A 26,857-nucleotide genomic window follows, 5' to 3' on the forward strand; every position below is an offset into this window, starting at 1 on the left:
ATAATAATAAAAAAAATGGTCCAATAAATGGGAATTCTGTGGGCGCTGCCTGATCAGTCAATAGAGTACCAAGTTCGCACATCACTGAGCTCAGTCGCAGAATCGTCGCTGTCGTCACTTTCAGTGTGTGATGACGAATTCCCCACGAATAGCTATCGCTTAATTCTGCAAGTGATTCTGATTTACTATCGCTGTTTTCTACCTGGTCTAAAACCGCTTTTGACCTAAAGGGACGCTTTGTGGATGCTGTGGACGTTCTCGAGTTTCCAGGCAGAAAGAACAGTAAAAGTGCAGACAGGGCACTGGACAAAGCTCTAGGGAAAAAATTGAAGTGAAATATTCTGATACATAAATGTAATTATAGCAGATTGCATTGCATTCTGTGTAAATGTCATGTTTTCACTTTTGAATTCCTGCCGGCTCCGCCCCCCACTGTGACGCCCGAAAACCAACCATTTTCGGACGGGAGCGCGCAGCGAAGACACAGGTAAGTTTAAAGCGTTTGTTTTTGTTTCGGTTTTTTTACACTTTTTGCATATATCTACTGCTTGCTAGTGGTAGATATATGCAAAAACACCAGAGGGTTTAATAACCCTTTAAGTATCATTTTAAATAAACATATGAAGTATAAGCTCTTGTCATCAATATTCCCTAATAAATATAGTTGTGTATTTCATGTATGCATAAATGGCCCTTTAATCTTTTTACTTTTTTACTTCCAAACAAAGGTTTCCACTGGAGGGGAAAATAAAATCCAGGGAAATGAAAGTGAACTGGTAAATATGCAACGTGTGTGTGTTTGTGTATGTACTGTATATGTGTATGTGTGTGTGCACATTCAGGTTAAAGGAGAAGTATTAGAATGGTAAATGATACTCTTCGCAATACTTTAGAGCTGGTGTGTGACACTGCAGGTGTCACATGCCAGCTCTTTAGATTGAGAGCTGAGAGATTGAACATACAGTATATGTTCAATGCATGATGCCAGGTCCAGAGATGGCAGCAGCTCTATATACTAACTCATGTCATTTTAACTTTAACAGTCTTCTACAGGCACAACTTGGATGTATTCCTGTTCAAGAATTTTCACTAACACAGGACATGGCAAAGATTTTCCGACATGGCATACGAGTGACTAAATGTATGTATTTTCTTTATGCATTGCAAATATTCAGTTATCAGAATGCTTCTTTAACCAATTTTTATTACAATTGTAGATCTGCATGAGTTTCTCGCATTGCAAGAAAAGAAATTCATGGCATTTCTGAATGCTTTAATTCTGGCTAAGTGCTTCAGATGTAAATTATGGGAAAATTCTTCACATGTGTCCAAACAGCTGGAAAAAATTGGTAGGTAGAACTGAGAACTTTTTCTTTCACAGGAATGGTTAGATGCCAACCAGCAGATGTAAAAAAACAGTGATTTGATTACTGGACCATTTGCAGAAAATAGTTAGAGATTGCATTTTTTTTTCCCTTTATAGTAGATTTATCACAATAATTCCTTGAGCATGTTTTGTATTGCAACACCAAGATGTAGGAAGTTACTTAAGAATATACAATATATGTACAGTACATATCTGCAAATAGAAATCTATGTTGTTGTGCTTGGTTTGGATTCAGATTCCCTTCATGTTGAATGTTGGGATAGGTGTGTTATCGTTTCTCTTTTTTTACACTGTGTGAGGGTATTAGCTCGGCATTGGATGTGTGTGACCCCCTGGATGAGTACTTCCCACAGAAAACAGCCACAGCAGGCAATGACTTTTGGTGAAATGCACATGTGCAATTTATTTACTCATGCACTTGATTAACAAAACTCTTGCCACACAGGCTGTATCTTAAACATTAGCCACACAGGCTGTAGCTCATCAATTTGCCACTCAGGCTGGTTTTTGTCACCTTGCCACACAGGCTGGAACTTATCAAATTGCCACAGGCTCATCTTTCACCACACAGGTGATCTGATCCCCAGTCCACCCATACACAGAGACTGGTTCCAGGGTGGAGCTACTCCCTTAGGCTCTGTTCACACCTAGGCGTATCGAATATGCGCGTTTGTCGCGCGTTTCGTAACGTGCATTTTTACCGCGATTCGCGGTAAAAAAAACGTGCGACAAATGCGCGTTTCCGAGGGCTACTTGGCTGTATCCCAATGGAAACGCGACAAAAACGCCGCAAAGAAGCTCATGTACCTTTTCAGGCGTAGGCCGTATTGTAGCGCGTTCAGACGGGCTGAAATACGGCAAGGTGTGAACCATACCCATAGAAAACAATGGGATTTTCATGTTTGAGCGTTTTGTAGAGCGTTGAACGCGCTACAAAACGTACAGGTGTGAACCAGGCCTGAGGAGTCAGGGAGTTCTTATAGAGGCCCTAACAAGCCAGCTTGCTTCAGCTGGGCTTGTTACCGCCAAGCCTCCAGTTGACTCAACACTTCCCCCTAGAGCAGTGGTTCTCAACCTGTGTAACCTCGGGACCCACATGTTTTCTTGGTCATTAAGGCGTGACCCAAAAATGATTTAATTTATGAAACATTTTAATTTATTACACAAAACAACTTGTGCAGTATTCAGCAATATATATTTTGCTGAAAGTAAATGAATTAAAAAAAATTAAAAAGTTTATAAAGAATAAAAATTAAATATTTAAAAAAATTAAAATAAAAACGTGTGGGGGTGGCGGTTGCGGGGTACAGTTCCAATGGATGTTTATATAATGGGGGGGGGGGGGGGAATGTCTGCCCCGGGCGCCCATAACTCTGGTTACGCCACTGATACTGATGGACATTATGTGGGCTTGGAATACATAATGTCCATCAATGTACCCTGTCCTAATGTCCCCTGTCAGTGCAGAACCTGGAGGGGGTGGTGAGGGTGTCTGTATGGGGAAGGGGGGGCATTAGCAGGGGCACCACGGCAGGTTCTCTACTAAGCCCCTGCTAATGCCCCCCGAAGCTTCTGCATTGACAGGAGACATTACGACAGGGGACACTATTGGATATTATGTGGGCTTGGAATACATAATGACCATCGGTGTCCCCTGTCATAAAGTTCCCTGTCAGTGCAGAAGCTGGGGGAGGGGTGCATTAGCATAGGCTCTGCTGCAGGTAAAAAAATTGCAGCGGAGCCCCCTGCTAATGCCCCCCCCCCATACCCTCCCCAGCTTCTGCACTGACAGAGGACAATATGACAGGGGACACTGATGGACATTATGTATTCTGAGCCCAGTCTGTGTAATAACATTAATTGTGTATTTAATTAACATACATTATGACAGGGGACAGTGATGAATATACATGATGAATATTATGTGGGCTTGGAATGCATAATATCCATCAGTGTCCCCTGTCCTGCCACAGTGCACATCTCCCTATCTGCCTGCCTACCTTTCTCTGATTCCAGCCGACTGAACTATCTGGACTGGAGAGTACAGTAGATACAGCGGCGGATTGATATCTGCTGTACTCTCCAGTGCAAACCGAAACTATAACTTAATTGTCGGGCGCCGCGGCTCCTGATATTAATGCGCCGGCCCGAAAGTGAGGAAATAGTCCCCTCTCTCCCCGGGCCATACCACTTTATCGGAGAGCCCGGGGGAGGCCGGGAGAGAGGGGACAGTTTGACATTATGAGGTTCCACAGGCTGAACCACAAATTCCCCCTCTAGTTCTCTCTAATGCAGATGGGCCGGTCTATGCAGACATGACGCCGCGACCCACTGCAGAGGGTGTCGCGACCCACTTTTGGGTCGCGACCCACGAGTTGAGAACCACTGCCCTAGAGGATAACCTTTAGTATTATGCCTGAATCTGGGACATACGTCTCCGCCATCCTGGCTAGACCCAGGCGTTTTTCTCTGCCTGCTGCCACAACAAAAATAGAATCTGATTTAAAAAAAGTGTTAAAAAACAAAAAGATGTTTCATTAATTCACCTTGGATATATTTATAAAAATGTATTGTTATGTGACTAATACAGTCTCATGGTTACCTAGGTGTCACCCTGGCTAATGCTATGGTAAATGCAGGACTGACATCTTTTCAAAAAATAGAAGATACAAACCCCCGAGAGCTGGAGCTGGTATGTAAGACTTGAATTTGTATGTTATGTTTTAAAATATCAGTTTATGCATTATATCAAGGAAACATAGTTTGTTGTAACAATGAGAGCTTGCTTAACCAATTGATTGTCTTTGTTTTTAGTTCTTAGCTAGAAGCTAATAAAATGGCATATTTTCCCCCACTTATTGATTTACTATTATGCAGATAGTGAAACACCCTAAATACTTTGTCGAGCTCCTTCAATGCCTTAAGTGGTTTTAGTCCTGAGAATCGCAGAATCCTATAATTTTCTTAATGGCTCTGCAAACATTGTATGTGCACAAATATTATAACGTAAACAGACCACAATCAATTTCCTATCATTAGCATTTATTGATGTAGAAAACAGTTCTTAAGAAACTTTCTAGGGGACCACTTTTAATATCAGTATAGACACTAGACTTTGCTAGGCTGCTTTAGGCCAAACTACATAAACTAAAAAGTGGGACCGTCTAAAAAAAGCAATGTCTTCTATTCTGTGAGTTACAAACACTACTGTTGCGCAAGATGTGAGCTAATTGGAAGCCCAGATTCTGGATCTAAGGAATTGACTGATGATCTAAGGAATCGACTAAAGAGTCGCAAAGGGGATTCTTTACTGTGAGAGCTGTAAAATTGTGGAACTCTCTTCCACAGACAGTGGTATCAGCTGAGAGTATAGAATCATTCACGAACGATCTAGATACTTTTCACAGCGCACAAGATACACAGGGGTACAGGTAATCTTAGTAACAAACACACACATGCACACAATTTATTCAACTTTAATAACTATGTAACTATATGTATTACCTTCCCCCAGCTCACACCACTGAGCAATCTCTTAAGTGATTGGCTGGGGAGAATAAATATTCATGACTCCACCCTTCCCAGTTTAACTACTGAAGCCTCATCAATAGTAGCAGGCAAAAGCAATCAATGGCCTGAGCTTAGGAAAACCAGCTGAGTACCAAAATGTGAACAAAGCTCAGGTTGGTTACAGCCTAGCTGCATCTAAAACACACTAAACTAGGGATGATTCTGCTTAAGCAGGGTCCCGGTGCTAGGTTATTTGATTTATTCTACAAATGTAGCAATGACTAAGGTTCTTTTGCTGCAGGAGAAGAAATTAAGTTCTGCGGCTTGAGGCTGCAGAACATGGAACCCATGCAGAGAGAGCGCATCACTGGAGTGCCTGGGTAATAAAGAAGCCGTTGGATGATTGAGCAATAGACCTTCAATTAGCAAATTAAAACATTACCACAGCCTTTTATATGTACTTATCTATATATGTCTTTTGATTCTGCAGATTGTTAACAGGAATCCTCCATTTGGAAATCAAATAAAAGAATTGGTACTTCATCTTCCAAACTATAAGCTTGGCATTGAACAGGTTAAAATATATTTTTTTTTATGTTAAACAATAATATACTCAACTGTAAAAGCCTATTTTACAGCTTTTTTTTTTTTACCTCTTTACCTTTTAATATCTTATACCCCTTCATTTTCCGATTTCTTTGTTTGGAAATGCCTTAAAATACATGAAAATGCTGCTTCCCTCCAGTGATCTGTGCTGGCATAGTCTAGTAACAGCCACACCTCTACTCACACAGATTTGTACTGCAGAGGAAGAGTGGGGGTGTGCAGATTACTGAGGATACTGGGTCTAATTCAGGTACCTTTTTATACTGCACGGGAAAAGTAGAGATAATACTGTGCACATAGAGGTTTTTAGTAGTGTCTACATGCCTGCAAATCCATTTCAGTGATTTTAATTGGACTGGAAGTAATTTGTTCTTTCAAAAATGATATCAAAACCCCCACCCTCCAAAAAACAAATCAAATTTAACATCAAGGGCTGCTCTACCCATTTTGGTCATGCAGATTGGAATATTGGGCTTTTTGTCAAGAATCTTCCTACCTGCTAACCAGTCCTGAAACAGCTCACCCCCTGCCTAAAACCAATGTGTGACAATCAATAAATCATACATCCATTTTGGACATTATAAAGGAGAAAGTCATACATATAAAAAAAAAGTACAACTCTACAGGGCAAATGTACTAAACTAAGATTTTGTATTCTTCACATTTACTTATTTTCAGTTGGCAAAATACAACTTATCAGAGGCAGAAATTGTTGTTACTGTCCTGTTAACAAATTATGAGAGGTTACAAAAAAAGAGAACAGCACCAGATTCTCATCATGTTACACTTCTTATTGGAGACTCCGATAATAATCTTGTCTTCAAGCAGAAAATAAGGCGAGTAATTATTTTTTTATTTGAACATCACCAGCAAAAAATAAATATAATTTCTGTGTATTTTTTAACAGCTTTGCTTTTTTATTTTTTAAATATTTATTACCTTTTATGTTTTTTTTTTGGAGGCATTTGGATAGACTGCAAGCTATTCTAAACAGTTTGAAAGGGAGTATGTACCCATAGAAAGACTAGGAAAACACTGAGTTTCCTCTCATTATCATACAATGCTTCTAGATCTTTAACCCTTTGTTAGGACAGATGGTGTACAAATCAAATTTTCAACCAATAATGAATTTAGAACAACACAGTACAGATGGGGTTAAGTATAGTAATCATTAACTCCTTGTTCTCCTCCTTAACATTACATATGGGAGGAAGCTAGGTAGGTTTCTTAAGAAAGTAAAAATTGCTTAAAATAGAAGCAGCAATGTTTAAAAATGATGGTTAAAAGTGGTGATATGTTAATGGGAACGTGTAACAAATATAAAATGGGTGTTATCCCAATTTGGCTGCAAAAGTGGAAACACACTTTAAGGCATGTTCACTCGACCCACTGCAGTTCTGCCTCTTCATGTTTATATTAAAAAAAATTCTGGGCAGATGCAGGAGGCTGATGCAGGGTTGTATAGGACAGCCTCTATTCCTTTAGTAAAAAATCCAATTGTGTCCAGATATATAAATAAGACCAAGTGTATCCCATCGCACTCCTGACCGGAAGAGCCCAACAAAACAGAGTGGGTGTGGTAGTGACAGCAGATGCCTCCAAAGATCACATACATTTTAGTAGAAAGTCACTCGCACTCCAAAGCGATGCAAAGTCAATCTCTTTATTAACTGTGGTAGTGTAACATCTCAAAGCGACATTTCGGAATCCAGTGATTCCTTCTTCAGGCCTTCTGTTTGCCTGAAGAAGGAACCACTGGGTTCCAAAACGTCGCTTTGAGATGTTACACTACCATAGTCAAAAAAGAGATTGACTTGGCATAGCTTTGGAGTGCGAGTGACTTTCTACTGAAACAGATATATAAATAAGGCCAAAGCATAAATGGCATTTATATCCACGTTTTCATATTGGTTATGGAACAAAACAAAAAAAGCATACTTGCAGTTAGGTATTTATTAGTATGGGTTGGGACTTGAAAGGTGGTTTAGGGAAGGAAGAGATGATGCTCTGATTAAATGTATTTATATAATTTTCAGTACAGTCCAGGTTTAGATATATCATGTTTTCACATTTCCAGGGACTCTGCTTTGTTGAAATCAGGAACCTGGACACGAAAAATCAACATAAAAAGGGTTTTTACTTCTGATGAGCTAAGTGTCAATTTGATCAGCTCTGAGTATGGTAAGATGCATACCGTATGTTTGTTAGAGACATTTCTACTTTGTAGGAGCTAAAATCCACTGATATACTGCAGGAAAATTGTGAATACTGAACAAGCGATATGCTGAATCCATTCTACAGCATTATGCTAATCCTAGAGTGCATCAGATATCTTTTCTTTTATTTTAGGATTGTATTTGTCCACTTTAAAGAGATGTTATGGCAAATGTGAAAGAAATCCAAAGTAACAGCTTTTAAAAAAAAAAAAATAAAGTTATGTTTTTGCCTGGAGCTGTCTGTTTAAAGGTTATCTAAAACTAAAATTAAATATATATTTTTATGCACTTTCTTGTGTCACAAATCACCGAGCCCGCCACTCAACTCAGCACCTGAACAATGTAACATCATCATTGCTTGCTGGAGGCAATGCATTATGGGCTATGTAGTCTGTAGAAATTGAGAGTGCATCATCACAAGCAGTAAGAAAAGTGATCCAAAGCACACTGGGAATCCAGGAGGTTTTTGAAAGTGATGGGCAGGCGGAAGGCAGCACTCACTACATAAAAGTGATTTTTTTTCAAGATAACGTTTATTGCATAATAATAAAAAGCAACTATATTGTGTCTTGTTATTACAATGCTATGACATCACATAACAGTATAGTATATGCTGTGAATTTAGTGGCTATGGAAATAATGTATATCTCTTAATTACTATTTGAACAACCATAAGCATGTCCCCTTGTAACAATGTTCAGTGTGGCTGATGTTTTTCAGGCAGCGGGCATTGTAAAATATACATGATGATATGAAATGATCTTACATTAATTTTTTTTTTTTTTTAACTTACAATTGCTGTTTTTCTACTTCCTGGTCCTCTTTGGCCCATATGATGTAATCATACCCAAGCACTGCCTCCTAGGAAGATTCCATTAGCAGAGCATTGCTGGGAAATCTCATCTGTATTCTCACAAGATCTCAGTGAAAGGCATTTTCCTCCCCTGAGATGATGAGCATGGTCACATGTGCCGGAGTACCAGGAAGTGAAGGGAGATTAATTATTCTGCCCTTAGTAAAAATGGCCACTGTGAGAAGAATGGGGAGGAAAAGAAAAACAAGGTATGCAAAGAATAAAAAACCGGCAAATCTAGATGTATGTGTTTGTAGGTTGTCATTACTGAACATTTCTAAGGGTGTCTTTATTGTTATTTTAAAGATAAGGGTAAAGGACTTCAGTTTCTAAGAAGGTGCTAATGTTATTATTAGATAATTGCTAATTACTGGTAACTGACATGCATTTTTATAAAGATACGGTAGGGCTATGATGTTCTTATTGACATGGTGAAAGCTGAATCCAAACACAACTCAGGCAGACTAGGTGGAACACTGGTGTCATCAACTTGCACAAGCAGTAGGTAAAACACACAGGTATCCAAACCTGACTGCAATGTAAAACTTTGTGCATGTTCTGAGATGAGCAGGCAGTCCATGCCTTGTAGTAATCAGCAATACAAAGATTTACAGTGCAATGTGATATAATTTCAGGTTTAATGAGCAAAAACTCACACATACAGACTGAGGTTTGGATAATTGGATGTGAAGATTCACACAAACTTTTGAGTGAAGATTCTCAACGTGTTTAGGAAACCCGCCTTCTAAGTATTTAGAAAAGTTAAAGCAATAGACAACCAGTAATAGAAATATGGTAACTGATTTAACAGCTTTGGTGTTATTACCCATGATAAATATTAAAGTTGTTTTCACAGGTCAGGCATTTTAAATTTTATAGGAATAAACAGGATGAGAAATGTAATATGATTTGAATCTCAGTGGCTAAATGGTGTATTCCTGCAAAATATTACATTAACCTCTTGCCGTCCGCCCGTAGTAAAAAAAACGGACGGACAAAGGATCACTTATAAAAACACAATATATATATTTTTAGCATAAGTGTATCACATACTGTGAATGAGTTTATATTTGTGTTTGTATGTCTGTTATTATTTGAAATGCTTTTTATTAAAGTCACGTGTTAATAGCAGCATCGTTTAATCAGGCTCAGGGTACAGTACATGCATTCAGGTAATCAGGTCTTTACTTCTTTACCTTTTATTTGGTGCTTTTTCCTATGATAAATTCCCTATTTATAAAGTCCAGAATGTTAGAATTCTTTTTCCTTTTCAATGTTTTTTTTCCCTGATGTATTTTACAGTTGGCCTTGATATTCAGCAAAAGTTTAGAGCTGTTTATGTGGGAACCCACAAATTAGAACCAAATATTGATGCTGAATCAATGTCTGATAGTAAATATTTAAGCAACAGCAACATGCAGCTTATCTCTGGTGAGTATTTAGTAATGGTCTAGCTCTTGCACTGCGGCATTAATAGACCAAGCTACAGCTTGCAGGTAAACCTGTACAGATATAGGCTGATGTCACAGAGGCGATATGTAGAAGCGACAGAATTGCTCTTCCTAGCTTATCTGTTGCTAGGAAAAAATGAATTACAGTCAATGAAAGGTCCGCATCGCTGAAATTCACAGCGATTTGTAGCTCAGTCACTGTGTGATTCAGTTTTTTGATCATGGCACGCTAGCGATTTGTATCTGCGTAGAAAAGCATTGTAGCCAACTATGGCAGCAACTCTGTAGCTAGCTACAAATTGCCAGAAAAAATAAGCAGAGAGATTTGGAGCTGCTACAGATTGATGAATGGAAGCCAGTCCTGTGTGCTGGGGTTTTACATGGCCAATGCACTTCACTTCTGCTGATTGATTGCTGCAGGCAGTGGGAAAGCTGTTGCGGAGTTAGATTTTACTAATAGTAGGGTCACTTCACTGAAAATAGATGCTGGTAAATAATGTGTGCCCACGGCACAGTTATTGTGCCATTTCGTAGCAACACTTGTGTTTTTTGTGAAATTGGTACAACTCCCCATAATTCTTAGCATACCTTCTGACTCAGCGACAGTTTTCCAGTGTGCTGGGGTTTTACATAGAAGAATTTCCAATGCGCTTCACTTCTGCTGAATGGTTGCTGTAGGCATTGAAAAAGCTGCTGCTGAGTCGGGAGGGATGCTAGGAATTCTGGGGAGTCCAGTCAATCTCACAAAAAACACAATTGTGGCTACAGAATAGAGCAAATAACGGTGCTGTGGGCACATATTATTTACAATCATCTATTTGCAGTGAAATTACCCCATTGTTAGTAAAATCTGACACAGCAACAGCTTTCTCACTGCCTGCAACAACCATTCAGTGAAGTGCATTGACAATTCTTCCATATAAAATCCCAGCACAAAGGACTGGTTTCCATTTATTTTGTGCTGTGGACTAGGGAGAAGGGTTGGGGAGCGGAGTTTGTGGTTCTTGTTAGTAGGCAGGGTAGAATAATTTCCAGTGTAGGAGAATCTGCTAGTTTTTACTCTTTACTGAAATTGCTAATTGACAGTTTTATTTTAAAAACTGCAAGTTGCATTCTGTATTAGCATCTCAACTACCGAGTAACCATAGTGCCCCTGAAATAGATTTGGACAGCCTGTGTAATTTGTGGTGTTCATTTAGCTAAAACGCTAACACTCTTTTGATTTTTTAAAGTTGATAGTATCTTACTGTTACAGAAGTACCCGCTTGTTTTGGCTGTAATTTTGTACTTTGGAAATGTTCAGTCTAATTACTGTGATCTGCCTGTCAGCATTTGTATTACTAAATGTAAAAAGTAAGCTGCTCTGTGCAAAATCAAAGGCGACAAAAATAATTTTAATAATGGGTCTGTGATTGGTAACTTAAGGTGTATGGGCACCTAGCCTCCTCTATATTGGCTATAAATAAAACACTGAAATAGTTAAAGGCAACCACACCTCCTGACATATTTTAAGTGATTTTGTGCACATTATAAGCGTTTGGAATGTTATTTTAAAATACTTTTTAGTATGCACCGATACCGTTTTTTTCGGTATCGAGTACCGATATTTTTTTCTCGGTACTCGCCGATATCAAATATCAATACCAGAAGTTCCATTAAGGAAGCCAGGCGGAGTACTCACCACCTGGCTTCCTGATTAGCTGGGAAGCCAGGCGGAGTACTCCCTCGTCACCAGGTGATGAAGAAGCATTGAGCTGGCTTTCTGGCCAATCAGGAAGCCGTATAATGACCTGTTGCCCGGCTTCCAGATTGGCCGGGAAGCCGACTCCATGCTTCCTCGTCACCAAGTGAGCTGTAGCTACAAATGACTCGCTGCCCGGCTTCCTGATACCGGAAGCTCAGTTATCGGGCTAGGCATCGGAGCATTTGGGGTGAGTACTCGCCCAAATACTCGGCACAGATACTAGTATCGGTATCAGTGCATCCCTAATTTTTAGTGTGGATCTCTGATCGGAGATATGCTCGTGTTTATTAACCCTTGCATTGCCTTTATTATTATATATATTTGAAGATACATTTCTGAGAGTTTATTACACAGATACATTTAGTATATCTAGGGATCCTGACTTATTATTTTTTATTATTATTTTATATATGACATCAGTTTTGTTTTCTTTTGGAAACACAAGAAGTATGATTGTAATAAACTATAATCACAATAACAGAATCATGGTAGCCTGTTATTATTTTTATAGGCTGTTTTCATGTACTACAAACATAATAATTGGGCAATAAATCTATATTATAATGGCAGTATTGCAAATACAGCTATGGTGAACATTTTGTAGTCGATGACAAAGTGAAGTTGTAGTAGATATTAGCAGTATTTTCCGTGTTTCTTTATAAATACAAGTTTTTCTTTTATATATTTATTAATCTGAAAAAACTTCAAGTTTGACACTTGTTATCTGTGAAATGTAGGATACCCCAGCTTGCAGACAGTGCTAAAAACTGGTATGAGAGAATGTAACCATCACTGCAAAAATAAAGACGTTTGTGGACACGAATGCTGTAAGTTTAAAAAAGAAGTAAGAAAGGACATATCAAATAACATGCTAACATTTAGTTTGTCAGTACATTGCTAAATACATTGTCAGACACTGATTTCCGAAACCAGTGGTGTATTTTTGAGTGATGAAGTACAAATGTCATCCTTTGTAGGATGGTTTGACTGTAAAAAAGAAGAATGTAAATTATTTTATTTTTTATTACAGAGGCATATTGTATTCTGCCTGTAAGTAATGGTGTTGTCTTCCACACAGATGTGCCTATTCTGCAACATAATCTCAGGTTCATAATAAATTATATTGCTTCAAATAAAATCAGACCACATTACTTTTCATTTTGGGTTATTATCTGTTTTTGTTAAGGGACTGTATAAAGGTCTTATGAACAGAACAGATGACACAATGTGTTACTTTCCATTCCGTGGAAAGTAACACGGCATGGAACTTTACCCTGTAGTTTTCTGTGTACGAGGTTACACGACAACTTCAGGTACCAATTAAAATCAATACCCCATCCACAAATACTAATCAGAATATACTGCAGCTGTGTCCATCAGAAAACCCATGCAGATTTTTTTTTAACCAGATATATCTTAATATAACACATTCCACCAATAACCAGCAAGTTTTTCACTGTGCTCCTGGACGGGACTTTCTGGCATGGCTGAAGCTAGGCTGAGCTCTTAAACACAGAACACATGGCTTGTATTTTTGTCAAGCTGTTCAGGGACAAAAATACCTGGCAATATTGTAGACAATGAATGCTGAGGCAGGTAGGCTGTGTCCTGTATGCTTATTAAAATGCACAGTTTTCAGATTTATTTGGCTTACCTTTAGAACCTGGACTGGCTGTGTACCATTGTATTACTTTATAGCACTCAGCATCTACCTACTTTCTGTAATGAAACAATTTAGGTAAATTATTTTAGTACAGCACAAATGCACCTTATAGATCAGGGATCAATTTCAGCTGGTTAAATCACTTTGGTTGGCAGTTTGAATGACTCAAAATCTGAGCTTGCAAAAAAGGGCTTTCAGGTACTGAGAAGTGTCCTCTGTACCTCTCCATTTGAAGATAAGTCACCAACACTCAGCAATTCAAAGTGCAAATATGGTTTGTGTATTGCATAGGTCAATAAGCCAATGTTTCAAGGCCAAGCAATGTCCCTTTCTCAAGGCAAAACAGTGCTATGACACCGAAATGATGGCTTATTGACATATTTGCAATAAAACAAACAGTTTGCAATTTGAATTGTTGAGTGCTAGTGGCTTATCTTCAATTACCTAAGGTTTTACATGGCACCATCTGCTGCAGTCACTACGAGAACCATCCCTCTTACTACTGGTCATAACACTATGTTGTGCAGCTGGTATCTGCATTGACTCTGTACCTCTCTGACACAAGGAATGCACAGTTGTAAGGTGCTGGCAATTGCTATGTTTGCCCTCCTGGGGCACTTTGCCTTTGTTTATATTGGAAAATATTTTGACCTATAAACAAATACTAAATTCAAATAGAGAAATGTCTAAGAAAACATAATGCCAGGACTGTCAGGTCAGGAATGTATCATTTCAACCTTCCAATATGTCTGTCAGTTTTTTTATGTATATATTTTATAGATTATCAGCATGACAGCATCTCGACAAGTGCTGGATATTAAGTATATCTGGTGCCATGTCTTTGGAATATTTACTTGAGAGAAACAGTAGAGGTACATTGCTGCATCACAACCACCCTCCCACATGTGCACTAAACCATTCAACTTAGTGCACTCCATCAGATGGGCACTCTGCAGGTGTGAGCTTGGAGCGGTGACTACTTTACAACACACATAGGGACCATGGGGAACAAAAGTAGCCACCCTCCAGAACGAAGGACAGTGTCAGCATGAATTCAGAGATGATTTGAGGATCTGCAGCCGAGTGATACACAAATCAGATACATTGTTGTTAATGGTTAAGGTACTTGTATGCATTTTTTAAGATTTAACTACTCAGTTTAGCGTCACTTTAAACTACAGCAGTCTAAAAAATAATATGTTCTAAATAAATACAGCCAGCATTAAGTTCCAAAATTGTTTTGAAAACCAACCAATCCAAACTGACCCTTACTGGGACTGAAGACCAGGCACACCCCCAGCCTGCATTCCACGGTGCAATGTTTTATATCTGCTCATCCTGTCCAGAGGTTGGTCATAGCCACTTGGATGTCAAGGGCATGCCTCCTTTCAAACGATTTTAAGGTTGTAACTTGCATATCAAATTCAGTATCCACTTTGAAGTGGATTTGGTATGTACTGGGTTCTTATTGTGGTGGCATTTATATTACACTTTTGTTTTACATTATTTTTTTTATATATCTTCAGCACAGGTGTACTTTAAATGTAGTTTGCTAGGCTGATGTAAAACTGAGCTTTGTACAGAACTGATGATGTAATATGTTTATTTTATCATCTTTAGAACCTGTGATCTAAAACTGTGACAGGCTGACATTTACGCATTAAAATATAATCTGTTTATTTACAAATAACAGGTAAAATTGGAGTCTCTCACAAAGCTGACAGTAAAACTAATTCAAACTTCTCTTCATATCTGAGTGATCTAAGGAGTCGAAATTCAGTTTCATCGGCTCCACCAGTGAAGAGACTAAAGGTAACATGATCAAAAAGGCAGGACGCAGAAATTCAAAGAACATGTCATTACATAAAATGGCTTTTGCGACATCAGCACATGGATTACTTAATGAATCTTACATTAGCTGGATAGTTAAACTAACGTCATGCAGAGAGAGAGAGCAGCATGCTCGCTATGCCGAATTGCAGACCCCCACTGTGGCATCCACAGCAGCACAAGTCAGGTATCTGATGTTTATGAGGCAGACACGTCTCTCTGTGTTCATTGTCTTTCGCTAGAGCAGTAATTGTTTCCTTTAATTCATGTCTGGAACTCAATTTCAGAGAATGATAAAAGGACAGTAGCAAACTGGAACAAAAGCTAGAGCTACATTAACATAATTTTAATAAAATATGACAAACCTCTTTATAATAGTGCTTTTACCTTATTTAATATGGGTCGACATAGTTCTGAAAGGATATATTCTTTCCAAAAACCGTTGTTTTTATAGAATAGATTTACAGATTATTCTTTAGTAATGTTTTTATACACATAAAAATATAAAAGCAATAAACAGGGTCAAGGACTTAGTGGAGTACTAAAGGAATAGAGACTGATCTTTTTATACATATTCAGAAGTGAACATTCGCTTAGATTAGTATTTAAGGTGAATCTGTGTTCACTTCATCCAGTCATGTGTGAATAAAAATCCTGTTTTTTTCTTTTTGTTCAAGTTTTCCTTGCACATGATGGGATAGTCAGAGTTATCATCACACATGGGGGAACTGATGGAGAAGATCTGAACAACCTTACATACCCAGTTATTTCAAACAATCCCATTCATAAGCCCACTGTGTTTTGTAGCACAATATATGAGTAAAAATAAGAGCAGTTCCCACTTATCGATTATTACCGACTGTGCTATGCTTGTATCATGTCCTGTCTGGATTGACTTCTTGATGGTGTCACAGCTCTGTGCAGTAGGGTATTTTATACAGTTAATACCACGGGACGCACGACTTCAGAAGTTACAGTGATACATCAGTTTAATGCCTCATATAGTGTAATTGGGGGTCCTGAGGAAAGCACTCCTCAGTGATATTAACAAGTATTGCATACATAGAAAGTAGAATCGAAATCTTTGGTGCCCAAATTCTGGATACATACCTCATTGGCGTATTTCTTGGTGGTGCTCAAAGGGCAAGTGATAAGTGAGGAATTTCAGTCACTGCTTTCTATTGTTTTGAATATATTGGATCCGGAATGGACATACACCTTATGACTATCACCAATACAGCAAGTTTATTTATGCAGTATGGTCTGAGCAAATGGGGGGCCACGTCTGCAATATCACTAGGTGTCATAATTAAGGGGCTGTGAGAAGGACTTTTATTGGTCACTGTGTTTGATAAGTATTTGTTTTACCCACCGGGGAGATTTTAGACGATGCAGGCATGGGTTTTAGAGTTTGGGTTATTGCACATGGGTATTGTCCTATTATTTGGGATTTATAAGTGTTTGAATATTTAATTAAAAAACTATTTGAAATATACATTTCTGTCATAGGACCCGCTGATGTTTGATAAGTGGGAACAGCTCTTATTTTTACTCAGATATTCAAAGTTATCCAGTCCCACCATATTTACTAAGCTAAGTGCCCATACATGTTGCAAAGTGAAAAGCCTCTACTTCTTTAGTATATCAGCCCAGTGAGTCTATTAAAAAAATTAAAATATAAACAACTTTTGATTAAAATGGATTCAAGACCTTTTAAACAAATGGGCACACTCAACACAATGGGAATGGATGCATCAAAAAGGTGTCAACATGAGCAAGTGTGAAGAGACCCTCAAGGATTGGATTAAGTTTAACTTATTGTTATTTTTTTGGATGTGAAAAATTAGTATTTTGCTTGATACTGTACCAAATCTATATAGCCATAAAATAATTACTACATGTAGCTCCACCCCAGCAGCATATACTACTCAACTTTTCTTGCTCCCCCGCTGCTTCATGTAGCCCCTATATTTGCTCCAAACTGTCTTGTAAGAGCTCACACAGGGTATGGACTCCTTCTTTGGCCTCATGTGTCAAGACTGAGCCAGTCAGAAGGCACCATGGGAGAGAGGGGCTGAGTCACATGCACACCTGGAAGTGGCAGGCATTTTCTTTGCTCCAAACAGCCAAATGGAGCAGCATGGGAGTGAAGTAGAGGTGAGTTCATACTGCTGGGGAGTGGTTGTAACGCTAAGCATTAGTCCTGCATGGGCCAAAACATTATAAGCAGAAATCATTGCACAGAAAAAAGGAAAAAGGTTTTCTAGAAGTGACAGCTAAAGACTATGGGGGGGAGGGGAGGGGGTTTATGAAAACTGGAGTAGACAAAAACTGGAGCAGCTTTAAATGGCAACCAATCAGCTTCTCTCTTCAGTTTTTTTCAGTTAAGATTTGAAAATGAAAGAGAGAAGCTAATTGGAGTACCATGCACAGTTGCTCCAGATTTTGTCTGCTCCAAATTTGATAAATTCCCTTCTCTTTATTTTACTTCGCAGATAGAATCTGATGCTGGAACATTTTATACTTTTCAGTAGCCCTAATGATCTCTAATTTGTGTCAATAAAGTATAAATACAACTGTGACATATATCATCAAACCTAAGTTATATCTCATTATTATTAGAATTATTATTGTAACTACCTTATATCTGATCGCCTGCACTTATGAACTTAAAACTGGAGCAAAAGGATAGAAGTTGCTCCTAACAGATTCCTTTGTTGTATTATGAAGATGAAAAAATATTGGCCTCTATGAGCCACTTCATAATTTTCGCTTAAACTTTTTATTTTTTTGGGGTTTTTCAAAATCAGCCCTACAGAATTTAAATAAATCTTAAAAGTTCTGAATTTTTTTTACAGCACGTATCCTTTGTTTCTCAAATCTTAGAAACTTTTTTTTAGCAGATAACTAGCTGACCAAAGATTAGGTCATGTAAACATGAATCCTGTAAACTTTTTGTCCTTTTCCATTCTCAAGTAAAGTTTATTATAGTATTTTGTTCTGTTTTAAATAATTTGATGCATTGTGTTAACAAACTCTTTATTTGCTGGCTGCAGATGCAAGGTGAGAGGACTACAAGTCTACAAAAGTTTGTCTACACACCTAAACCTGCCATCAATGCCTTTTGGCGGTAAGATAGTCATTACATTATGAGCCTTATCCAAAATAATATTTTTGTTAACAGTGTCACCATTTTATTTGATTAGAGATTAGTGTTTTATCTACTTTAACAATTTTTCAGTAGGTTTTGTCAGGCAATGTAAGTTTCCTGGTAAACCTTTAATTGGTATATCACCGTATTTGTTGGGCTTTCTTATTTTGTAGCACACCTTTGCACCACAGTTCCCTTTTCTGTGTGTAGCAACCTTTTTTTCTCTCTATATTGTTATTTACCTTATATTTAAATAAAAAGTGACATTGGTATTTAGAAAGGACGAGTGCTTCATTTGGGTTTGTAAATTTTATATAATATTTGGATATAAAACTAAATGGAGAATTTTTCCAAATCAGCTATTTTGTGAATAGTCCTGTTAGTGAACTTTATGGCTTAAAGTGGCCAATCTGAGACGCTACTAACTTGGTTATAGTGCAACCTTTGTGCAAAATTAGTATACAGAGACTAAAGTAATTTCTCTATTTGTAGGAAAGTATGTTAATTTTACAGTATTCATTCAGGTTTTTTACGCCACTATAGAAAGAATTTATATGAATGATTCTGGGCTTAATTCTTCAAAGGAAACATTTTGTAATTAACAGGCATGGTGAATATTGAAATTAGAGACTAATTCAAAGTTAGCGAATGTACTAATTAGAGGTGCACCGAAATTAAATTTTCAAAACCGAAAATTAAAAACATGTCAGGCCAAAAACAAATTTTTTTTCAAACCTTTTTAAAATATATATATATATATATTTATGTTTTATATACTTTAACTTTTTTTACATTTAATTTTTATTTATTTTTTATTAAATATTTTTTATTTTTTCACTTTACTGTTGGGGGCTTCAGGGAAATATCTGGGGTCTAAGCAGACCCCTGATATTTCCCTTTTAAAATAGAAAAAGAGATTGAGGACACAGAGTCCTCAATCCCTTATTCTGCAGCCCCTGTTATAAATGAACAGGAATCCTCTATACTGTGTTCCTGTTCATTCATAACTTGTGGGGATAGTGAGGGGAATTTAACAAAACAGGAGCAGACAAAATCTGAAGCAGTTGTCCGGGGCAACCAATTCTCTCTTCAGTTTGTTCAGTTAAGATGTTAAGAAGAGAGAAGCTAATTGGTTGACATGCAGAGCTGACCCAGATTTTGTCTGCTTCAGTTATGATAAATTCCCCTCAGTATGTTTACTGTGTCCACAATCATGAATGTAGATCACTTCCCATTCATTTATAATTGGGGACACAGTAAACATACTATGTCCTTAATTATTTACAAACACTACTATCCTGACTCTTTGTCACAGGAGGCTGAGCGAGAGCGGTCTCCTGTGACAGCTGACTCTTCCTCCATACCGCCAGCCCGGCCTCCTGTGACAGCTGTCTCCACCCCCACACCGCTCTCCTGATCTGTCACAGGGCTCTCCTCCCACACCGGCCCACTCAGCCTCTTGTGACATGCCGGCTGCTCACATCACTCTCCTCCCCTGCACCGCTCGGCCTCCTGTGACAGTTTCTCTCTTGGACGCTGCGCTGTGTCAGACGGGACACAGAGCAGCGCCCTGCGGCGAGGAGGGAAACCAGGCATGCACCGCAATTTCGTCCGAAAGATGGCACTTTCGGAATTTTGCCAAAAGTGACATTTTCGGCCAATATGTTTCGACTGCCGAAATCTCAGTGCATCCGTAGTACTAATGGCAGCTAACATGGCCAAAATGTACAAACATATGTCCAATGTTTGTTCTTTAAAACATAGGTATTGCTGTAATCTCTAAAGAAGAGACTTTCAACAATTTAGCGGCAGTGTGGGTGATTACTTAATTTTCATAGAGTTATAGTGTTATACCTTCCCATTGAGAGTAGTTAGTCCTCGTGTCACATGAAAACACATCTGGAGAGCAGATATGCTTTCCTTGTTAAATATAACTGTAAGTTAAGAAAAAATGCCCAGATTGTAGAGAGACTTTTTGTAAGAAACATTTATTGTACATGTTATGTATGTATTATGTTACATACACGTTACACGTGTATATATATATATATATAGATAGATATATATATATCTATAACTATATATATAATATATATATATCTATATATACACACACACACACACACACAGTATATTTATATTTATGTGTGCTCATTATTTTTCCCCTTTGAAGGCCACCAACATTGACAGCTGCAGCAGCTCAAACAGCAACACAAGAGCCTTTTGATGATAATCAGAGAAGTTATACAGATCAGCCACCAGATGGAGCAAGTAGGTCGGATAGGCGCTGCAGAAATAACTTGAGTAAGGAGTTCTTATGACTGGAGATTGCACTAAGTTATGAGATGAGATAATGATGTTGCCGTACACTATAATAAATTGCCACTTGGTGAATTTATTCTATTATGTACACTTGATTTTATCATGAGATACAATAAGCAGAGCTAACCTTATTTCATATTGTGCAAGACATCCAATAGGATGTTCGGTCTGGCTTCATATATCTGTCTCATACCATAGCGTTGCAGATTAACATTTAAATTAATTTTGTCAGATTAGATGAAACAACAATTCACACTAACGTGAAAAACTACTTCTGAAGGCATAATCATATGTAAGATAAATTCTTGCAGGTAAACACAGTTTTACTTTGTTCCCAAAATGATACTTTTCAAGCTTTCTAAATGTACCAATCTCTTGGTCTATTGCAAATGTTATTGATGATCCACAAGGCGCTCTGATATCTTCGTCAATCAAAAAAGGAAATGGCATTATAATCTACTTTTTTTAAATTGGAGAATAGGGAAATGTAAATACTTTATATGCAAAATCATAAAAAGTTTTTTTCATTGGTGTTTTATTTCATTGTGTTTGTATTTATACACAGTGGTGGACGTTCTCCAGACTCGGGCAGTCCTTTAGGTCAATGGTGGTCGCTATACACAGGGGTGGTCTTTCAGCACACAAGGCATGACAAGAAAAAACAGTGAATGTTTTCTTCTTGTACATGAGGATCTGCCCACACAATTAGATTTTTGTTACATTGTTGTGTTCTTCCTTCACAGTGATGGGTTCTTGTGCACTTTATTACATCAGTGAAAATATACTCATTGAAGTAAAACCTCAACTTTACCTGTGAAATGATTGTTTAACCAGTCTTGTGATCACCATTTCCAGACAACCTAACCTGCCAGGCTGATTGATCCAAAAAAGTAGTTCATTTAGCACAACCTACCTGGTATGGTCATGAAACTTGTCAAAATATCTACAGTTCTTCACATAATGCCTAGGACTGGCCCCTCTCTTAGAAGATCTATTTCCCTCTGCGCCTTTTACAGTACCTAAATAATCAGCTATATAGGGAGACATTTTGGAGCTAGCACACCCACCACAGTTAGATCATGATAGAACACAATGCCAGCCACTGATTGGTGTCTCAGAAAATAAACCTTTACACCTAAAATACAATTTAAATTTGGTAATCCTAGAAGTGAGACATGAAAATACCTTCTGCTTTAAGAAGGCTCTACTGAACTTCAGAAAGCTGTTTCAAGGGTTTATGTACCTTTTGGCCCACCTCAGCATAACCTGTCTGTTTATACTTTCTTGTTTCTTTCCACGCCCTACTGCATAGAAGCTAGTGTTTCCCTGAACTGCACTAATAAGGGCCAACAAGCCTGAAACAACGGCATGCAGTTTAGAATAAATTGCTGTATAATATTATGCTGTATCTGTGCTATAAAGGAATGATTTGCATGGCTCCACCCACCATACTAAAACGGGAAATAATCTTTTATTTTTTTGTGATTAAAGTGGGAAACGTAGATACCTTCTTTTATAAGGTTTCTGTTGTACTAAAACATATTACCATCTTGTCTTGAATTGTATTGTGACTGTAATGTCTTCCTTATATTTTAAAGCGCTGTGCAAACTATTGGCGCTATATAAATCCTGTATAATAATAATATTACTAAATGTACATAAATGCACACAAAACCTCTGTAAAACTCGGTTCAAAAGGTGTCTGAAATACAGGCATTACAAGCAAATTAAAATGCTGCAGCTTATAGGGGACAGTATAAGAAAATCAAACTGGCTGAAATTTCACATTCTGCAAACTGGGATCTGGCTGCAGGTCCCAGTTTTCTAAAAACCTGTGAGTTATGGGTCAGCCCTTTATTTTTAAACAGAGGGTTACAAACAATCTGGAGATTCTTTGAAATGCAGTTATTTCACATATCCTTACCTTTAAAAAGTATGTTGTACAGTGTCCACTAAATTGTATACATGTCTTGGTTCACCGTGCAGGCTGCATATATTCTGGGAACAAAGCTTATGGAAGTCCGCAGAGTGAAAATATTACTGACTGTCAGAAGAAGCTCGCTGACATAGACAACTACAGCTCGTGGTCTGCGGAACCTGCCAGTGTGACATTTGATTTGGGAAGTGATGTTTGGGACAATTTTGATGATGACAGTTTGCTTGGTGACAGCAGTTTTGTGACATCAGTGGAGACACCAGTTTTAGGTAAAACAACATATTTTTAAAAATGCATATTTTTATTCACCAGCAGTGTAGGGATACACAAATGATGTGAGTTCTTATTATTAACCTAAAAGTGTTTTGTATTGTTAGGTGACATGGTAAAAGGGACATACCTACGCACAACAATAAGTGTAAAATCATTTTTTAACGTTATATGCAGTTAGGCAAAATAATTTTTCTTCTGGTATTATAGTGTTTGTTGTTCTCCTCAAGTTAGCCAAATGTCTTCTTCAGAGCAACACTTCACGTAGTATCTTTATACATTACATGCATACAAAGGTTGAGTTTGTAAATGCACAATGATTGTCCTCCAACAATGTCTCTAACTCCCTGGACTGGTCCCTACCCTTAGCAGGAGGAAGTTTGTTCCTCGAAGGGCTGGAGAGCGGTACAATAATGAGTGTCTGCAGCTACAGTGAAGCATGGTGGAGGTTCCTTGCAAATCTGGGGCTGCAATTCTGCCAAAGGAGTTGGAGAATTGGTCAGGATCAATGGTGTATTCAATGCTATGAAATACAAGCAGATAATTATCCATCATGCCATCCCATCAGGGAGGCGTGTGATTGGCCCCAAATGTATTCTGCAGCAGGACAACGACCCCAAACCTACAGCCAATGTCATTAAGAACTATCTAAAGCATAATGAATAACAAGGAGTCCTGGAAGTGATAGTTTAGCCCCCACAGAGCTCTGATCTCAACATCATTGAGTCTGTCTGGGATTACATGAAGAGACAAGGATTTGAGGCAGCCGACATCCACAATGATTCTCTAATCACACCTGAAATATACTGTAGGTGTGAATAGGGCCTAATATACACATACACTAAAGGTGTCCATACACCTGGCGATTATCGTACGATAATCGCAGGTGATCCCGCAATCGTACCATAATCGGCAGGTGTACGGGCAGCGTGCGACCACTTCTACTGTAAGGTCGTACAACTTTCGTCTTCCAAGCACGGTGGAAAACCTGCCGAATACACATATATATATATATTAACCTCCCTGGCGGTAATCCCGAGTCTGGCTCGGGGTTAATTTGCAATGCTAGGAGCGGTAACCCCGAGACAGACTCGTGGTTGCAGAGAAAAGTGACACTCACCTTGTCCCTGCGAGCCCGCGGCGTAAGCGGCCCGAAAATGAAACTAAAAGTCGGCATCTGACTTTTAGTTTTGTTTTCAGGCGTCACAGCCGGACTAATCATACCGCCAGGGAGGTTAAAATACCACAATTGAACCAAATTACAGATAAAGAACTGAATAATTATAAAATATGATTAATACATTGAGATTACCAGTGGTCATTGTAAAGTATGGTACCATGTGATACATCTTTTTGTATCTTCTGGGGGAAAAGGTAGAGGTTTATTTTAAATATGAGTTATGTTAAACAGCAACAGACAGTGGTGTTAACCACTGTAGACACAGGTTTGATTTTCCTAAATCATTTTCTTGCTCACACACACAGCTGGCCAGATAGTTATGGTGAGTCCTTTATGACACCTGAACAGCATAGTTTTACTGATTACAAATTTCCAGCACTAAAATATTTGAAACATTTTGAAGACTTTCGGAACTCCACCTGGCACAAAATACAGCAAATACTAAAATTACAAGCAGTGACAATGCACATGGTTTAGCACAGAATGTTTTAAGTGACACATTAAAGCATTAAAGGGCCATCACAAATTGCTCATGAGGCAGTGAAAGCTTTTCTTTGAAATATAAGCGAGAATGATTACAGTCAATGAAATAAAATCATACTGCTTGCATATAATGGCTGTCACATATTTCAAAATATCATACAGGAAAGGCCTTGTTATCATTAACAATGTGTTTCTTCATAAGATTCCCTTTGAAGGAGCTGGCAAAATGCAGTACATAATTATGTCACTGATGCCTAATTAGATGCCATGAAATGACAGTGCCGTGTTTTCAGCACTGGAGAGAAAACTTTTCCAATTATATGTTTGATGTGTATTTCTGTATATACATTTGATTTCTGGTTAAGTTGCCTAGCATATACCGAGCTCCTTTTTGCTAATGGATTAATTAGTTCTAAGCAGCTATAGGAAGTTTGATACCCACAGCCACATCACATTGAGCAAAACAACCTATGTTTCCAACAATATTAATTTTGTGTGGATTATTGCATGAAAGAAATAAATTAGTAGTCGCTGTAAAAGCAGCGTTTCATTTATTTTATTTAAAAAGAGAGTTATTTGTCATAGTTGTCTATATCTGGACCTGAATATGTTCCCCCAGTAATTCCTGTCAGCCTGCATTTCTTTATACTCCCCAATGCTTTCCTATAGTACATCAAGATTTAAAGGTACACTGTAGTCAAAATGTAAAGTAAAGCTTTGGGATATATACAGATAGTCTACTTGTTAAGGAATTCAGGTTTATTTTAAGGAATTCAGGTTTATTTTAATGCATATCTGTAGTGTGGTAAGGCACCCGATGCTCATTTGTAGGTAATCTGATGATCTAAAACCCCTTATGTGTACCTGATTACAATGCAGGAACATTTTCCCTGATGCTGTTAATCCCCTGTAGACTCAACTGAGGTATCAGAATTTCAGTACTAAGTTCAGTGAAGCTGCTTCATCATAGCCAGCAGTTAGATTCAATTTGCCTTGAAAAGCTGAATTATACCTAGCAGGGGAACTGGCATAGCAGTTTCAGTAAGTCGAACCATGCATACCACATGTGAGGAGCTCTGTGAAATTTGGCAGCAGTTGATTGTAATATCCCTTTAAGGAGGAAGATGGAACTCAGCTGCGGATACACGTTAGCAGTCACGTGCACAAGCCAAGAGTGTGTGGTGGCAATGGTTAATTTGCCAAACAACCTCAATGCATCATAGTGCAATCTTCCAATATAACTATTCCTGATTTGGATACTACCCTTTGACTAGGGGATGAAGCAAAGAGTCTTGCATGTAATTGTAAAACAAGGTTCGGTAAAGTCTGTTAGCAATCACAGCAGGGTTGTATGTTCACTTCACAGTACAACATAAGTGGTGTATTATAGTTAACTAGTTGAGCTAGTATGGTGCTGGTATGTTAGTTTCACATAAGCACAGTATATGGAAGAGTGTATAACTTGCATGCAGTATTCACATTAGCAGTCCAGTCTAAGAACAGTAATTCAGTAAGACCCCTTTGGGATTTCAGCCCCAGGAGGGTTAATACTTGCTGTTAGTTGCTGTCACATATATGCCAGGTTGAAGAGACAGTGATTGGTGTTTGCAGATCCTGGAATTCGTGTGCTTGTATGCGCAGCAAGAGTGGGGGTCTCAGTGGCTGATCCGTGATGGGACTGGCTGAGAGTATGGTGCCTGTCACCCTGTTGAGACAGGGTATAGTCAGGATGGCGAGTGGAGGCTGGCGCCTATAACCCTGTTGAGACAGGGTTTATTCAGGATGGAGAGTGGAGGTGCCCAGCTCTCGTCTGGCGTCCGCATCGGTTGCTGGAATGCCAGATGAATGAGGGGCAGCGGCTTATGCCGAGGAAGGGGCCGACCCAGCGTGACGTCATCTGACCGTGGGCGTAGGCACCCTTCGTATCCGTGAACCCGGGCGGGTGAGTCTGCGGGATCCATTACATTGATTACATAGAACACAAATATTTTTTGTGCTGCTGTTTGCTGGATAGCACAAGTTCAGTAATACCTCGATTCACAAACGCTTCTGTTCGCGGACAATGCGGTTCGCAAACAGAAACTTTGGCAACATTTTGCTTCCGTTTGCGAACTCCACATTGGGTGACGAACACGACCGCAGCCATCTTCCCCTCTCTGGCACGTGGTTGTGGCTTCCTCTAGTCAAGATCACAGTCTGATCGCAGTTTGATTCGGTTCGCAACCAATTCGGTTTGTGACCAGAATCGTGGAACG

At 38.5% G+C, this 26,857-nt stretch overlaps 1 protein-coding gene across 1 annotated transcript in view; it reads left to right on the top strand.

The window, feature by feature from the left end:
* HFM1 (HFM1, ATP dependent DNA helicase homolog) overlaps positions 1-26,288 on the top strand; it is a 63,481-nt gene extending 37,193 nt beyond the window's left edge. The window contains exons 20-34 of the mRNA XM_018560296.1: positions 729-776; positions 1,044-1,141; positions 1,218-1,349; positions 3,994-4,079; positions 5,388-5,471; positions 6,182-6,339; positions 7,581-7,684; positions 9,875-10,003; positions 12,505-12,594; positions 15,124-15,242; positions 18,317-18,390; positions 20,585-20,682; positions 22,720-22,938; positions 23,047-23,054; positions 26,214-26,288. Coding sequence (XP_018415798.1) covers positions 729-776; positions 1,044-1,141; positions 1,218-1,349; positions 3,994-4,079; positions 5,388-5,471; positions 6,182-6,339; positions 7,581-7,684; positions 9,875-10,003; positions 12,505-12,594; positions 15,124-15,242; positions 18,317-18,390; positions 20,585-20,682; positions 22,720-22,938; positions 23,047-23,054; positions 26,214-26,288 — 1,522 coding nt within the window. The remainder of the gene's footprint in view (positions 1-728; positions 777-1,043; positions 1,142-1,217; positions 1,350-3,993; positions 4,080-5,387; positions 5,472-6,181; positions 6,340-7,580; positions 7,685-9,874; positions 10,004-12,504; positions 12,595-15,123; positions 15,243-18,316; positions 18,391-20,584; positions 20,683-22,719; positions 22,939-23,046; positions 23,055-26,213) is intronic.
* Positions 26,289-26,857: the final 569 nt, after the last annotated feature.

Source organism: Nanorana parkeri, unplaced genomic scaffold (assembly GCF_000935625.1).
Source record: "Nanorana parkeri isolate BGI_ZX_2015 unplaced genomic scaffold, ASM93562v1 scaffold447, whole genome shotgun sequence".
Lineage (NCBI taxonomy): Eukaryota > Metazoa > Chordata > Amphibia > Anura > Dicroglossidae > Nanorana > Nanorana parkeri.